The sequence below is a fragment of the Callionymus lyra genome, chromosome 3 (genome assembly GCF_982586985.1).
Source record: "Callionymus lyra chromosome 3, fCalLyr1.hap1.1, whole genome shotgun sequence".
In the NCBI taxonomy this organism is placed as follows: Eukaryota; Metazoa; Chordata; class Actinopteri; order Syngnathiformes; family Callionymidae; genus Callionymus; species Callionymus lyra.
The window spans coordinates 40,208,270-40,222,953 of record NC_141820.1 but is presented as its reverse complement, the minus strand read 5'-3'; the positions used below and the strand labels follow the sequence as shown (position 1 = coordinate 40,222,953).

General features: G+C 41.0%; 1 protein-coding gene across 2 annotated transcripts in view; it reads left to right on the top strand.

The window, feature by feature from the left end:
* scube1 (signal peptide, CUB domain, EGF-like 1) overlaps positions 1–14,091 on the top strand; it is a 66,663-nt gene extending 52,572 nt beyond the window's left edge. For both annotated transcript variants that reach the window (XM_087787986.1, XM_087787985.1), the window contains 11 exons: positions 580–627; positions 1,770–1,886; positions 2,080–2,238; positions 2,328–2,531; positions 2,590–2,751; positions 8,735–8,902; positions 9,079–9,240; positions 9,309–9,506; positions 9,835–9,987; positions 10,581–10,660; positions 10,718–14,091. In XM_087787986.1, the coding sequence (XP_087644112.1) occupies positions 580–627; positions 1,770–1,886; positions 2,080–2,238; positions 2,328–2,531; positions 2,590–2,751; positions 8,735–8,902; positions 9,079–9,240; positions 9,309–9,506; positions 9,835–9,987; positions 10,581–10,660; positions 10,718–10,870 (1,604 nt within the window). In that variant the 3' untranslated portion in view covers positions 10,871–14,091. The remainder of the gene's footprint in view (positions 1–579; positions 628–1,769; positions 1,887–2,079; positions 2,239–2,327; positions 2,532–2,589; positions 2,752–8,734; positions 8,903–9,078; positions 9,241–9,308; positions 9,507–9,834; positions 9,988–10,580; positions 10,661–10,717) is intronic.
* The last annotated feature ends 593 nt before the right edge of the window (positions 14,092–14,684 follow it).

Genomic DNA, 14,684 nt, shown 5'->3' with positions numbered 1-14,684 from the left:
AGCGCATGTTCTCTCTGGCCCATTAAAATTGGAGCCACAATCCCTCAGTGATGGATGGCTCTATTTATTTTTCTATCTTCCTGGAGTGTGTCTGGCGTCTGTGGGAGAGGTCACCGTGTAAATTCCTGTGGCAGAACAAAGTTTTGGCTCCCATTTAATCGTTTTTATGGGCTTTTTTATGAACTCCTCATTCCTCACGGCTTACATGACTTCCACCCATCTGTACCAGGGATATATTGCATCGTTGCATGAGTCTGTCGATGACGTTTCTTCATATAGATATATTCATTATGTCATTTGTTGGTACACATGCACCGATTTGGTTACATTTATACAAATTGTATTTTAATGATTCAATTGCCTGGATGCACTTCCTTTTATTGAATGATTTCCTAGATGATTGATTGTCTCAAAACAACAACGCCTATTTAAGTGGTGTTGACTCAGTGTGAGTCCGCTAATATACTTGGATTAATTCTATTTGCCACATGTGGAAAAAGGCTGCCCAACCCCATATCAAGTCCTGTCTTGGTCCAAGGTTACACAATATGAACTCATGAATGTTTGTGCTTGTTGCAGATTCAGAGAACAGCTACACATTGAGCTGCGGTGTTCCTGTTCAGCCTGGTAAAGTGGCCATTGAACCTTTATATTTCCTGTGCCCTCCTGTAATGATCCAATCAACTGTTGTGACCTGTGAACCCGTGGGCTTGAAGTTATCCCCGAATTTAAGACAACAGCCTGTGTTTCCCAGCACCCAGACAAAAAAAAAAAATCTAACTTATTTTAAAAGCATACTGTTTGACGAGCCAGAGGAGAAAGTGGATGTTTTTAAATGTGCAAATAATCTCCCCTCTCTCTTAGCAAAAGCTTTAAACAATTCCACATAATTTGATCTTTCAACTGTAGCAGAAAATGCAAGATGAGATTAAAAGCCAGAAAAGCAGTAAAGGATGTTTTCTTAGAGAACAGCCACAATAGCCAGTCCATTTGAAAACAACAACTCTGTTGAAGACAGCAATGCAGCTATAAAGAAGAGGAAAGGCACAGTACTGCGGTTAGGTGAGCCTCACCAGCTGATTTTTCTTAGACTTAGACTTAGACTTAGACTGCACTTTATTGATCCCTTTAAGACGACACTCTCAGGGAAATTTCTGTTTTCCAGTAGCACAGAAGGAATAGAGAAAAACCAAAAAGCACACAGAAGAGGACGATAGCATTAAATAACAAAACAGTAACTGAATATAACGACAGTATAAACAAAATAAGAATAAAAATAAAATAAAATAAGCTAAACAAAGTGACTTTACGTTATTTCAAATGAAAGTGTCAGAGTGTTGTTAATCCACTGTAGAGGTGGAAGTGTCAGACTCCTTCCCCTCCGACTCCAGTTTCTCTGCGCTTTATTGAGCAATCAGGAGCAAAAAAATCTCTGACAAATTTATATATTTAAGATATTAAACAGGCCATAGAGACTCTTGGTGTATAACTAATATTTATTTTAAGTTTATATTGCTGTGGAACATCAACAGACACGTCATTGGATTGTGCAGTCACTAGAGAGGCACAGCTATGTCGTGCCTCATCGTGAACTTTTTTCTTTTCACCATGATGACAGGTGAGGCACAGCTTCAGTTTAGGTTCACTTCTTTCAAAATCACAGCTCTCCCTAGTGTTGAAACAGAAGATAAAGTTATCATGTAAGTCGTCCAGCCTGTCTTCAACACTAGATTTATATAATTGTTTGTACCTTGTGTTTATCAATCAAGATCCTCTAGCACCTCCGATCAAACAGAAGGCAAGGTTCAAGATCAAAGATGCCAAATGTCACTTGAGACCTCGAAATAAAGAGAAGTACCGACACACAGCCAAGCAAACTCTGCAAGGTAAAGTCATAGTTTTTTTGTTATGTACAACTTACAAAATGATTTAGGCATAGTCTATATTGAATTTAAATAGCATATGGTTTATTTGAGACATAGGGTTTAAAAGTTGTATGATTTATTAACAAAAGTAAAGAAAGAGTTTAAGATGTGACCATCATGTCAAAACCCTTGTTCCTGGTCCTTAATCGTACAGGAAGCCAGTTCCCCTGCACAGATGACTGTCAGGTGACTTTCGTCAACCTCAAATGCGACTCGTCCAAGAAACGCAGGAGGGGACGCAAATCTCCCTCAAAAGAAGTATCCCACATCACAGCTGAGTTTGAGATGGAGATGAAGGAGGAAGAAGCCTCAGGTGGGAATGGCATGTATCCCAAATACTACCATTCACCCTCTTCACTGCATGACTCATGAGGAAATACTGAGAGTGATGTTTGTCAACAGACTCGTGTAACGTGGACTGTGTGCGGGAGAGAACTAAGCAGAAACTGCAGAGTGCAATGCGGACACTCCGGAAGTCAATCAACAAACAGCAGTTTTACATCCAGTTTTCTGGAACTGAATACGATGTGGCACAGAAGCCATCCAAGGTACCAGAGGGCGCAGAAGCTTGCAGCACAGGTCAAGTGCTACAAGACGGAAAGTGCGGTAAGTCGACATAATTTAGCTCACACCAGCAGATGTTGAGATGTGTCCTTTTCCTCAGTGAGCTGTGGGGTGGGAACCTACTACAGTGGAGCGCAGGAGCAGTGTGTCCAGTGTCCCCCGAGCACCTACCAGGACATGGTGGGTCAGCTGTCCTGTGAGCCATGCCCGAGCACTGAGGGACATGGAATTGCCGGAGCCAAAAATGTGTCTCAATGTGGAGGTAAAACGTAATAGTCCAGACAAATAGGTGCTAATCGACTTTAATATTCTCACCAAAACACATTTTCTACATCATGCGTGCTTTACGCCCTCTACAGGCTGTCGCTATGGGTTACTCGTTCCACTTGCTGAGAAAAGTTAATGCACTCTGTACCCAGCAGGGGGCAGTAGGCTGCCACTAGATAGATAGATAGATAGATAGATAGATAGATAGATAGATAGATAGATAGATAGATAGATAGATAGATAGATAGATAGATAGATAGATAGATAGCTAGATAGATAGATAGATAGATCGATAGATAGATAGATAGATAGATAGATAGATAGATAGATAGATAGATAGATAGATAGATAGATAGATAGATAGATAGATAGATAGATAGATAGATAGATAGATAGATAGATAGATAGATAGATAGATAGATAGATAGATAGATAGATAGATAGATAGATAGATAGATAGATAGATAGATAGATAGATAGATAGATAGATAGATAGATAGATAGATAGATAGATAGATAGATAGATAGATAGATAGATAGATAGATAGATAGATAGATAGATAGATAGATACCAGTCACCAGTGAGTCCATGCCAACCACAGAGCCAGCCCTCCTGATCAACCTGTCCAACCTGTTGACACACCTTCTGGAAACATTCCCACCACAGCATAAAACAGGACACTGGCCACCACAGACTGGTAGAACATGCAGAAGTTGTTTCCTGCAGATGTGAAATGATCGGAGCCTCCTCAGAAAGTCTACTCTGGACTTTCTTATAACACATGGTCTTTGTTGCAGGACCAATCCAGTTTATTGTCCAGAGACACACCGAGGTACTTTTAGTTGCAAACTATCTCCACCTCGTCACCTCTGATGGACACTAGACACCCCAAAGTCCAAGACCAGATCCTTGGGCTTTCAGGTGTTCAGCTGCAATTGGTTCCTCTCACTCCAGTCCACAAAGTCACGTATCAGACTCCTGTACTCGTCCTCGCTGTTGTCCCTGATGCATCCAACAATGGCAGTGTCGTCAGCATACTTCTGGACGAGACTCAGCTTGGAGTTGTAGCAGAAGTCTGTGTTTATGGTGAAGAGGAGAGGGGCCAGTAGTGTCCCCTGAGGTGCTCCTGTACTGCACACCACAGTGTCAGATGTGATGTCCTTCAGCCTGATATACTGTGGTTGATCAGTGAGATAGTCCCAGATCCAGGAGACCAGACCAGGGTCCAGATGCATTTTTGTCAGTTTGTCCTCCAAGAGAGAGGGCTGGGTGGAATAAAAGGCACTAGAAAAGTCAAGGATCCTCACTGAGCCGCTTCCTTTATCCAGGTTGGAGTAGGCCAGATGCAGGAGGTGAAGGATGGCATCTTCTACGCCAACCGTGGGCTGGTAGGCAAACTGCAAGGGGTCTTGTGTGTGTTGAACTTGTGGCCTGAGACTTTGAGGACCAGCCATTCCAGTGTCTTCATTAGCTGTGAAGTCAGTGCCACCGGTCTGTTATCGTTCAGCTTGCTCGGCCGGATCTTTTTCAGGATTGAAACGATACAGAAAGTTTTCCACGGGGTTGGTACTTTCAACAGCTGTAGACTGAGGTTGAAGACATTCTAGAGCGGCTCAGCTAGTTCAGCAGCGCAGGTGCTTAGCAGCCGACAGACACCTTGTCAGGACCAGCAGCCTTCCCTGGATGAATCTTTCGAAGTACATCGCGTACCTGTAGTGAGGTGATGCTGGGAAGCATTTGTGTGGAGCTGAGGGAGGCAGAGGAAGGGGGGGGGGGCAGGTTCTGGGGATGGATCCCTGCACATGTGTCTGTTTATGGAGTGACACTGTCTGCTACAGTTCAGCAAAACTGAGTGTTTGGAGTCTCTGATTCAATCATTGATCTGCTGCTGCCAGACTCAACAGAGTTAGAATGGCCAGGCAGCCAAGAGCATGCAGGCACAGGTGTGTGGAGGACGATCGTCACTGACATGAGGCTGACCACATGTTGATACTCTTTGGCCAGCATTTGTCAGTGGAGTCAGAGAAGCGTGAGGCCCAGCATGTATTGAACACAGGTCTGGTTCGCTCCAGCGGGTCCTGATGTCACATGCAAAGGAGGACCGCAGCCAGCGGGTGTTCAGTGATATTATCCAGCTCTAGATTGGATGTACCTGAATCCCACATGGCCTGATGGATCTGTCATGATGTACGACCGCAAATAAGTGGGTGGCAACCAGAGAGCATGCCATTGATACGTCACAGCAGTCATCTGCTGCATCTTGATTACAGTACCATAGTTTGCTGTCTACACACACACATTGCAGTGTGTGATTTCACCTCCATCATGATCCAATGGTGGTTACAGGAACTGTGTAGCATTTTCAGGCTGTCCTCCTGCTTTGTCCTCATGATCTCAAATAAAAAAGGAAACTAACGCACGTTGTGTAACAATACTCCGCTATAGGGGTACGGGCTGATCCAAACACTGCTTAATGATGACAATGGTAGATCTTTATCATATCCTGTTTTTTCTGCAAAGGGAAATTATAAAGTTCATGAAGTTAGTTTAACAGCAGCGCAACTGTAAACGGTGCTGTTATAATGTCTACTTCCTTCATTGTGTTTATATACAGAATTATATGTCACGATCCGATCAGGGCAGTAGACACCGATGGGGAAGCAGTCGATAAACCAACGGAAGGAAAGTTCGGAAACAGTCTTTATTATATCTAGAACGGTCCGTTATAGGAAAAAAAGGAACAAAAACAAAGGCACGGCTGGAGATTGGGGTCTCAACGGCAACTGAACAAAAAGACAAATGGACTCACGTGAGAAAATTAGAGTTTTCCACCGGATTATCAAAGTTCAGATCCAAGGCGAGGGGCGATAACGAAGGGAAAGCCAACCTGGTCTGGAGACGCAATACTAGCGAGTTCTTCCAGGTAGAAACGCTCCTTATCAATCCGCAACTCAATCATCCCCCGCCGCGTGCCTGCCAGCGTCTGTCAAAAGAAGGCATAGGGGAACATAAAAACGGAAAAACATTTCAAAATAAAACAGGATGAGCATAAAACATGACATTATAGGTGTCATCAGTTACACGTGAGTGTAGAGTGTGTCTCTTGTGTTCCTTGGATTAGACACGAGTCATCTTAATCAATCAAATCACGCCTGTCTTCTGTGAAGCTGACAGCAATAGATTTTTGAGATTTTTCCTTGACAAAATTAAATTGATCAAAGAGAAAATCTCTTGTCCTTTGTGTTGAACCCCTGCTGTCACTGAGCCTGTCTCCTCCTCGTGGTCTTCCTTCAGGGCTGTATCTCTGGGTGATATTTCGGCACTGGTAAGCAAGATGAAACCCTCGTCTTGCACAGAAAACGTCGTTCCTTGTAGGCTCTTCATCAAAGTATTTGATGTAATTGGCCCCTGGGTTACCAATATGGTGAACCTCTCCCTTTTCACAGGGGTTTTTCCCAATTAATTTAAACATGCAATTCTGGAGCCTTTGATGAAAAAGCCAGGCTTAGACCCAACTGACCTCAGTAATTTCAGGCCTATTTCTAAGCTACCTTTCTTGTCCAAGATCTTGGAGAAGGTGGTGTCTGAGCAGCTGGCATTGTTCCTGGATCAGAGTGACATCCATGAGAAGTTTCAGTCTGGCTTCCATAAACATCACTTTACGGAGACAGCTTTACTGAATGTGTCTAGTGATATCATGATGTCGGCTGATTCAGGTCAATACACTGTTCTGGTTCTCTTGGATCTGTCCTCAGCCTTTGACACAGTTGATCACCAGAACCTGCTGAGAAGACTGAGGGATGAAATGAGACTGTCTGGCTCTGTTTTACAGTGGTTCTCGTCATACCTTTCTGGGTGCAGTTTTTAGTGTATCTGCCGATCAAATGAGGTCTGAATCGCTGGATCTGTTGTGTCGAGTCCCTCAAGGTTCTGTTCTGGGTCCTTTATTGTTTTTGCTGTACTTGATTCCCCTGGGTAAAATCGTTCAGAGATTTCCTGATGTTTCTTACCACAGTTTTGCTGATAATATCCAGCTCTACTGCTCATTTGATCCAACTGCTTAGTCAATTGTTTGCTAGAAATCAAAAAGTGGCCCAGTGAAAACACTTTGCAGCTAGATGTGGACAAAACTGAAACTCTGATTATGCTAGTGATGATAAGGTTCCAGAGTTGAGTCAGTACTTGGGTTACTTAGGTCAGTCTGTCAAACTGACCATGAGAAACATGGGGCGTTGTATTAGACAAAGACATGTCTCTAGATCAACACTGCAGAAAACTGACCAGAAACGGTTTCCTTCAACTGAGAAAACTGTCTTCTTGTTTGGATTAATATAACAGTTTGTTTTCATGTCTTAACAAAAAGGAGCTGTCTCGTCTGCAGTTGATTCACAACTCTGCTGCGAGAATTCTGAGCCACTCAAGTAGAAGAACTGAATCTTCTGATGGTTCCACGCACAAGGTTCAGGACCAGAGGAGAGAAATCCTTCCAGGCTGTTGCTCCTAAGCTTTGGAACGATCTTCCTCTCTCTTTGAACTTGATCGATTCCACTGACTCTTTCAAGAAAAATCTTAATTGTGCCAGCTTTTCCTTTTTTTTCTGGAACTCCTGTGTTGTTCTCGGTGTTGTCTTGACCTTTTAAGTATATATTTTATTGAGTATTGTTTTGATTGTTTAAGCGCTTTGTGACGTGGTGAAAAGTGAATTGAAAAGGGACATGTTGCAACTCGGAATTTCATTCAGTGTCTCCATTTTACTCCTGATTTAATCATGCATCAAGCTCCTCTACACTCTGTTAACACGGCCTCGTCCTTGACAGCTACAGCTGAAACTTGTCTGCAGTTTGTGGAGCAGCGATGTAGCTCTCCATTTTAACCTGCTGGCTTTCAGGATCGGCTATGCAGTGTTTAAATGTCTTCTTTGTTTGACTCTTTTACACATATCCATGCATGACCCTGCACACAGATCTCACGTGTTCCGCTGAAGTTCTCATCCGGGTGAGCAAGTGCGATTCAAGATCCATGCTGATCACATCGCTTGACAGCTCTGAGATCAGCACTGTGTAAAGGGCACAGACACTTCTAGTGTCCACCAGCTAGTTTTCTTTAGCCACTGTTTGCTGTTGTATTTTCAGAATAGACAGTTTGTTCACACTGGCTTGTGTTGGTGTCAGCTGACGTGCTAATAAGCTGTGGGTTTCTCCTCAATCCTGATTTATCTTTGTTGTCGTGAAAATCCTTGTTCACACACTGTCTATATTTTGCTTTCTGTCCATTGTTTTGTCCAGATTTAGATTTAGTGGTCTCCTTCTGGGTTTCATAGCCCCCCCTCACTCTTTCAGTAGGTACTGGCTGCCTACTGCCCTCTGGCAAGTGCATTAACTTTTCTCAGCAAGTGGAACGAGTAACCCATAGCGACAGCCTGTAGAGGGTGTTTTAGCATTCATAGAACCTCAGTTATAATATATATAACTCTGGGTTAAGCATATATACTGAAAACATGTGTCCGTGCTAAATTAACCAACGTTCTGTGTCAATGAACCTCAGAGAAGCAAAACATAAGATTGAAAACGTTGTTTTTGGTTCCTCCAATGTCAGAAGAGTCTAACTTCAAAGCTATGTAACCTGATCTTTTCACATACTGCATGTTCATTTGTTTACAAAACTAAATGTTTTTTTTACTTTGATTTCCCTAATATGAAAAAATCGTCCCTGACTTGTTGCTGTAAAGCGGCTTGCTGGTAACATGACTCTATGCAAGTCGTCAAGACAAAGTTATTTAGTGGAGAGCATTGTTACAATTATTGTTAGAGACTTATAGTGTGAGTCATAGCAGACTGTCTCTAGGTCGTATTTTGTTTTTAAAATGATGCCATCTAGTGGTTTACTCTATACCGGTTGCAGAACCTCAAAAGCTTTTCATGTGACAACATGAAACACCGGGACATTGAACCAACATCACTCTGGATTGCTTTTCCAGGTCAATGTCCAGCGGGTTATTTCTCCACTGACGGGTTCCGGCCCTGTCAGGTGTGTCCACTTGGCTCCTACCAGCCTGAACCAGGTCGAGTTCTCTGTTTCCCCTGTGGAGGAGAGCTCATGACTAAGTATGAAGGGTCTGTCTCCTTCAGGGACTGTGAAGCCAAAGGTGTGTTTATTTACCTGTATGAAATAACATTTTGACCACTCTAGGGTAGTAGTAGTAAATTTTGTAGCATCTAGAAGGAAGGATCAAATCTGGCCGTAAATGTAGTATCAGTCTTAAATACAGCAAAGGTTAGTTTTCCCGGTCTAATAAATTTAACTGAAAATGTTCTTTGTCAGTCCACTGTGCTCCTGGACACTACTACAACTCCAGCACCCACCGCTGCATACGCTGCCCTGCAGGGACCTACCAGTTTGAGTTTGGGCAGAATTACTGCATCACCTGTCCGGGTAACACGACCACAGACTTTGACGGCGCCACCAACGTCTCCCACTGCAAAAGTAATGCTTCCTGTATGGAAAATATCTATGTGGGTGCTGTTTTTTTTCACGTGTCTCTGTGTCTACAGATCAAGTGTGTGGAGGTGAATTGGGAGAGTTCACCGGTTACATTGAGTCTCCCAACTACCCAGGAGACTACCCCTCTAACGTGGACTGTGTTTGGACCATTAACCCGCCTCATAAGAGGCGGATCCTAATAGTAGTACCAGAAATCTTCCTGCCGATGGAGGATGAATGTGGAGACGTGCTTGTGATGAGGAAGAGTGGTAAACAAATAATTCTGTTTTATAGTTTATTAAAAATTGGAACTGACACATAGATGCTGATCACTTTGTACGTTATAAGTAAAAACTGTAAATATGTCAAATATTAATGGTTCATGCATGATTTTATGATCAAGAGTATAGTAGCTTGTAATATTCCCGTCTAGCTTAATGCTTTTGATCTATTTAACTTATACTGTTGGAAATGTATTTATATTGCATTTTTTTGTGTTTTTACTGTATTGCTTGTTTGCACTGAAGGGGGGGTTCTAATTTCGTTATACTGTATATAATGACAAATGAAGGCATTCTATTCTATTCTATTCTATAGCTCTGCCAACTTCCATCACAACCTATGAGACTTGCCAGACGTATGAGCGTCCGATTGCCTTCACCTCCCGTTCTCGAAAGCTCTGGATCCAGTTTAAGTCCAATGAGGCCAACAGTGGCAAAGGTTTCCAGGTGCCTTACGTCACTTACGATGGTATGTTGACTCAAAATCTCGCCTGTGATAGATTGTTTAAGCCTGGAATAAACTGGAAAAGTTATGTAAATTACTAGAAATAGTTGTGATCTGATCATTGATCAAAAGTCTAAAGAAGGTTTGAAGTCTAAAATTGCCCCCATCCTTAAGAAACCACATGTTTGTGGTGCACATGTTCTTTAAAGGGCCATTAATTTAAAACCCAACTCTACTAACCTACTTATATGTTTTAAATGTTGAAGTCTTCATCTCCAAGAGGCAGTAAGTGAAATCTCTGTGAACGAGTCCATTATGTTATATTAATGGGCATCACAGCAGAGTGGCTGTGGTTATGGTAAAGAGATTTAATCTACAGATATTACGTGTTAACAGAGGACAGGGCTTAAGCACATTTTCTAATGTAAATATTTGAATTTAAAGATAGTTTTGTACAAACAGACACATACCGAGTACAATAGAGGTCCAAGATCAATTTAAGACACACTCAAATCAACACATTAGTTGCCCTAAATATTCTAGTTGTTTAAACCCAGACACCTTGTTGTAAAATAACTCTAGTAGGCCATAACTAGCGTTTCACTGTCATGTGTCAGAGGATTACCAGCAACTAATAGAAGACATCGTCAGAGACGGGCGGCTCTACGCCTCAGAGAACCATCAGGAAATACTAAAGGTAAAAGTGACATCTTCTGTGGACTTGTGGATTATCACTAACTGTATGTGTTTCCAGGACAAGAAGCTCATAAAGGCCCTTTTTGACGTGCTGGCCCACCCGCAGAACTACTTTAAGTACACAGCACAAGAGTCCAAAGAGATGTTTCCTCGCTCCTTTATTAAGCTGCTGCGCTCCAAAGTCACTAGGTTCCTCAGGCCGTACAAATAGACCCACGTCAGTCCTGTTGGAGACTCCGGTCATTCCTTCTTTGTTTTATTTCCTGTCTATCATTCCTGATTTTCTGTTCTGTTTGACCGATATCTTGCAGCAGAGACTGTGTGTATATATTGTTGCTATGGATTAAATTGTATATATATCAGACACTCCAGACTGACAGTCAACATCTGTTGATAAATAACGTTTGCAGGCTCCAAGTACAAAATAATCAAAAGTGACGTCCCAACAGTACATGCTTCCAATCTCAGTCTCGCAGTCACTTTTATGTGGTCTGAAGTCTTGTTATTGGCGGTTGATGGTCTTTGGTTCACTCAGTCTCAACCAGACTTGGCCCTACAGTTGAAACCAGTATGACATTTTTCTTCTAAAATTCATGCAAGTAATAGTTTTTTTCCCGTCTCATTTTCACAAAATATTTTGTTTTGGTCTCGGTCTCAGCCAAGGTGGTGTTGAAAAAATGCTTGGTCAATGTAAAGAGACCCATAGCTTGCTCTCCAAAAATAATTTCTAGGTTTTCTATTGTCTCATTCCTGTGTCCATCTTGGCTAAAGCATTTCACAAAGTAGACCTCTTGGCCAAGAAGAAGCACTTTGATGGCTCTACTTTACGCTTCTATCCTTCTCTTAGAGATTGAATTAAAAAAAAAACTGTGAAAGACTACCTGAATAATTGAGTGAACTTAGGAAAGGCTCCTACTCAAAATGTAGTTTTCACATGCTGAATCTTGTTGATAGGAACACCCACAACAATATTGGTGGGGCAGTGTTTCAGATCAATTGAATCAATCGACATTAGCAGCTGTTATGAAAAACGGCTGTTGATTTAGTTGACTACCATTAGCATAGCGACATAGCTACCACACATAAATGAATTGAAGACTGCTACCATATTTAGGCCATAGAATATCAAGGAAAGAACGCAAAATATCGGTCAAACACATCCTCTACAACTCCATTCTTTACCCTTCTACCAGACTTTTGCACCTTCCCTAACATTCCACCCCCTCCTTTTTGCTTTTTACTGTGCCCCTTATTTGTATCTTTTATGTTATATTTATTCTGAACATTTCAGAATTACACATGAACATGCAGGATGTAATGTCATGTATGCCAGCCCAAAAAGTGTCCTCAATTTGTGTATTTTGACCCCCAGTGTGCACAAGGCATACATAGTGCACTTAAAATACAACCCAAGAGGCCAGTTTAAAGGATAAAAATGGGAAGTATTGAGCATCCTTTCTTCACGGTGGTGAATCATTGGAGCACAGGGAGAAGTGTTGACTCAGAGAGACTCTTAAAATATGATAATGTTTAACAAGAGGAGATACTACCTGTCGGTTACAGAGTGTTACTTTAGAAAGAAATGAATGTTATGTAACTAATATTTGGAACTTTAATTGCACTTGAATTTTATATTATTTTTGAATTGTAGGAAACAAAGCTCTAAGTTACACTTTTTTAAGGTCTATGTTGAGTGTTTTGAATATACAGTAGAGGTGGAAAACTGTAGTTTGCTTGTTACTAGCACCCTTACTCTGACATACAGAATGCTGACAAGGCAATGGGCTTAGGCTTGACTTTTCATACTCAACTCAATGTATCAGTGTCCTTCCCTCTGGCACTAGTGTGTTGACAAGATCCTTCGCAATGTACTGAAGATGTATGCTAGGACTAAACAATGTCCCAGGAGTTAAAAACAACAAGTCACGTGTTTGTACCTTTGTTGATTGTAGCAGAGGGAGTCCTTGTTCATTATATGCTGGTTCTGTATTTGTTTATGTTTCTTCCATGAAAAAGAAAAAGAAAATGGGCAAGCCTTACCCCTGTAACATCCCCAGCATTGTTGTTTATCGTCTGGTCTTTGTGCTGGGCACAGAGCAGATCAGCTTGTCCTGAATATTTTGTAGAAATTGTCACAAATGACAAGAACAAACCAGAGCTTTTAGTTATTTCTCAGCAGACTGGTACATTTCAGCAGAAGATGCTACCAGTACAGATTCAAGGTCAAAGCAGCTAGCATAGAGATAGAAGATGGTGAATCCCCCATTTTTTTCCTTTAATTTAATGGTGGTGTTGTTGTTTTTAGAAACACACTGAGCATCGAGCTAGGCGTGATAATCTTAAACTTATGCTCTTAAGAAGAAGATTGTTTTGGGAACACAGTAACCTAGCAAAGCTTCTTCATCAGAGCAAGAAAGATGTGTATGGAAGTATGGGGTTATTAGCCTCTTTAAGATTTCAGTCAATTAGCAGTCGAAAATAACTTGAAGAACTGGAAAGTCCGAGAAACTTTTATAAGGCTTCACAAATCGGAGAGCTAGAGCTAAAACAGAGCTGTAGCTCAAGTATTCAACTTGTGATTAATTACATTTTAATATTTAATAATAAATTCAATAAATGAATGGGGGTTTTACTCAGAATTACTTCAATCTGAAATTGGAAAGAAAATGTACATTTAAGGACAAAGGGCCAGATTGGGCCCAGGCAAAAATATTGAATTTAAGTAAGCAAGTAACTAATAGTTATTTGTAAAGCGCCTTTCTAGACCAGGGTCACAAAGCACTTGAACAATCAAAAGCAATACAAAGTTAAAAATACGTACATTGACCCACAACAACTTTGAACAGATATATAAAACTTATAATTACAACAACTAAGATTGCTAATGCTACGATTCAATCAGTCTGTTGTTGTTTCAAAACCTCTGGTTTGGTCTTGAAGGGCCATGATGTAGTAGCCCTACTGAATAACTTCGATATATAATACCGTTCTAGATTGTAGATAATCAAGAAGAGATCAACCTGTGTGTGATATTTAACCAGATCATTGTATCAACATTCTCCAAAATAAATGGGTGTCAGTCTGCGACCTACTTTGTGTTTGAGAAGGTCAACTTGACTTTTTTTTTTTAATGCTCAAAAGTATATCTTATTTTCCTCCTCTGGAGAATGTATTCTGTTGTGAACATGTGAGTGGATATGTATATGATAACGAGTGTGAAATGGAGTGTATTGGATGTGTATGTTTTTGCGTGACTGCCAGATAGACCAGAGGATTGTGTATGTGTGTACTTCAATCCATTTCTGTAGAGGAATCATTTCTGTGTTAGTTCTTTGAACCCTAAGAGAGCAACTGTAACACAGTGTTGTACCATTGTTTGGTTCATCAAACTCCAGTACTGAACAACTTCAATAAAACCAGTAGCAGAAAATACTGTGTGTTGGGTCGTCTATTTAGCCATGAAGAGCTGCCAGGAGTATTTCATCATTATATCTCTTATCTCTCCGGGGAAAATTTGTCGACTCAGCTAATATCATTAATTTCTTTAAGTGACACTGAACCATTGATCCGACGCACATCAGAAACACTCTTCATCAATTAGAGAGGGGGATTTTTAAACTTTGTATTCAGGTTTCCTTTGTTTGGAATATAAGCTTTATCAGGAATTTGACTTATGAGGACTAAAATCTAAATTGATCTAGTGACCCAGATGTACCTTGATTTACTGGCGTCTCTGCACAATAGGGAATACATTTTCCCAGTTGGCTTATATAGATGGTGGAACTGATGTAAAGGACTCGCACTGTCTTTAAAGTGCAACTCCTTTTAATGTACAACTGTTGGATAGGAAAGCACTTCAAATCAACTTAGATATTCATATAAACACTGCTATAGTGATAAGCAATTTGTACATGTTATCCTGCATGACAAAGTCATTTACTAAATGACGTTAGATAAGATAGATTTTGTTTATTACAATTAGTTACAGGATAAGTTACTAGATAACCCTTTACTTCATTTATGTT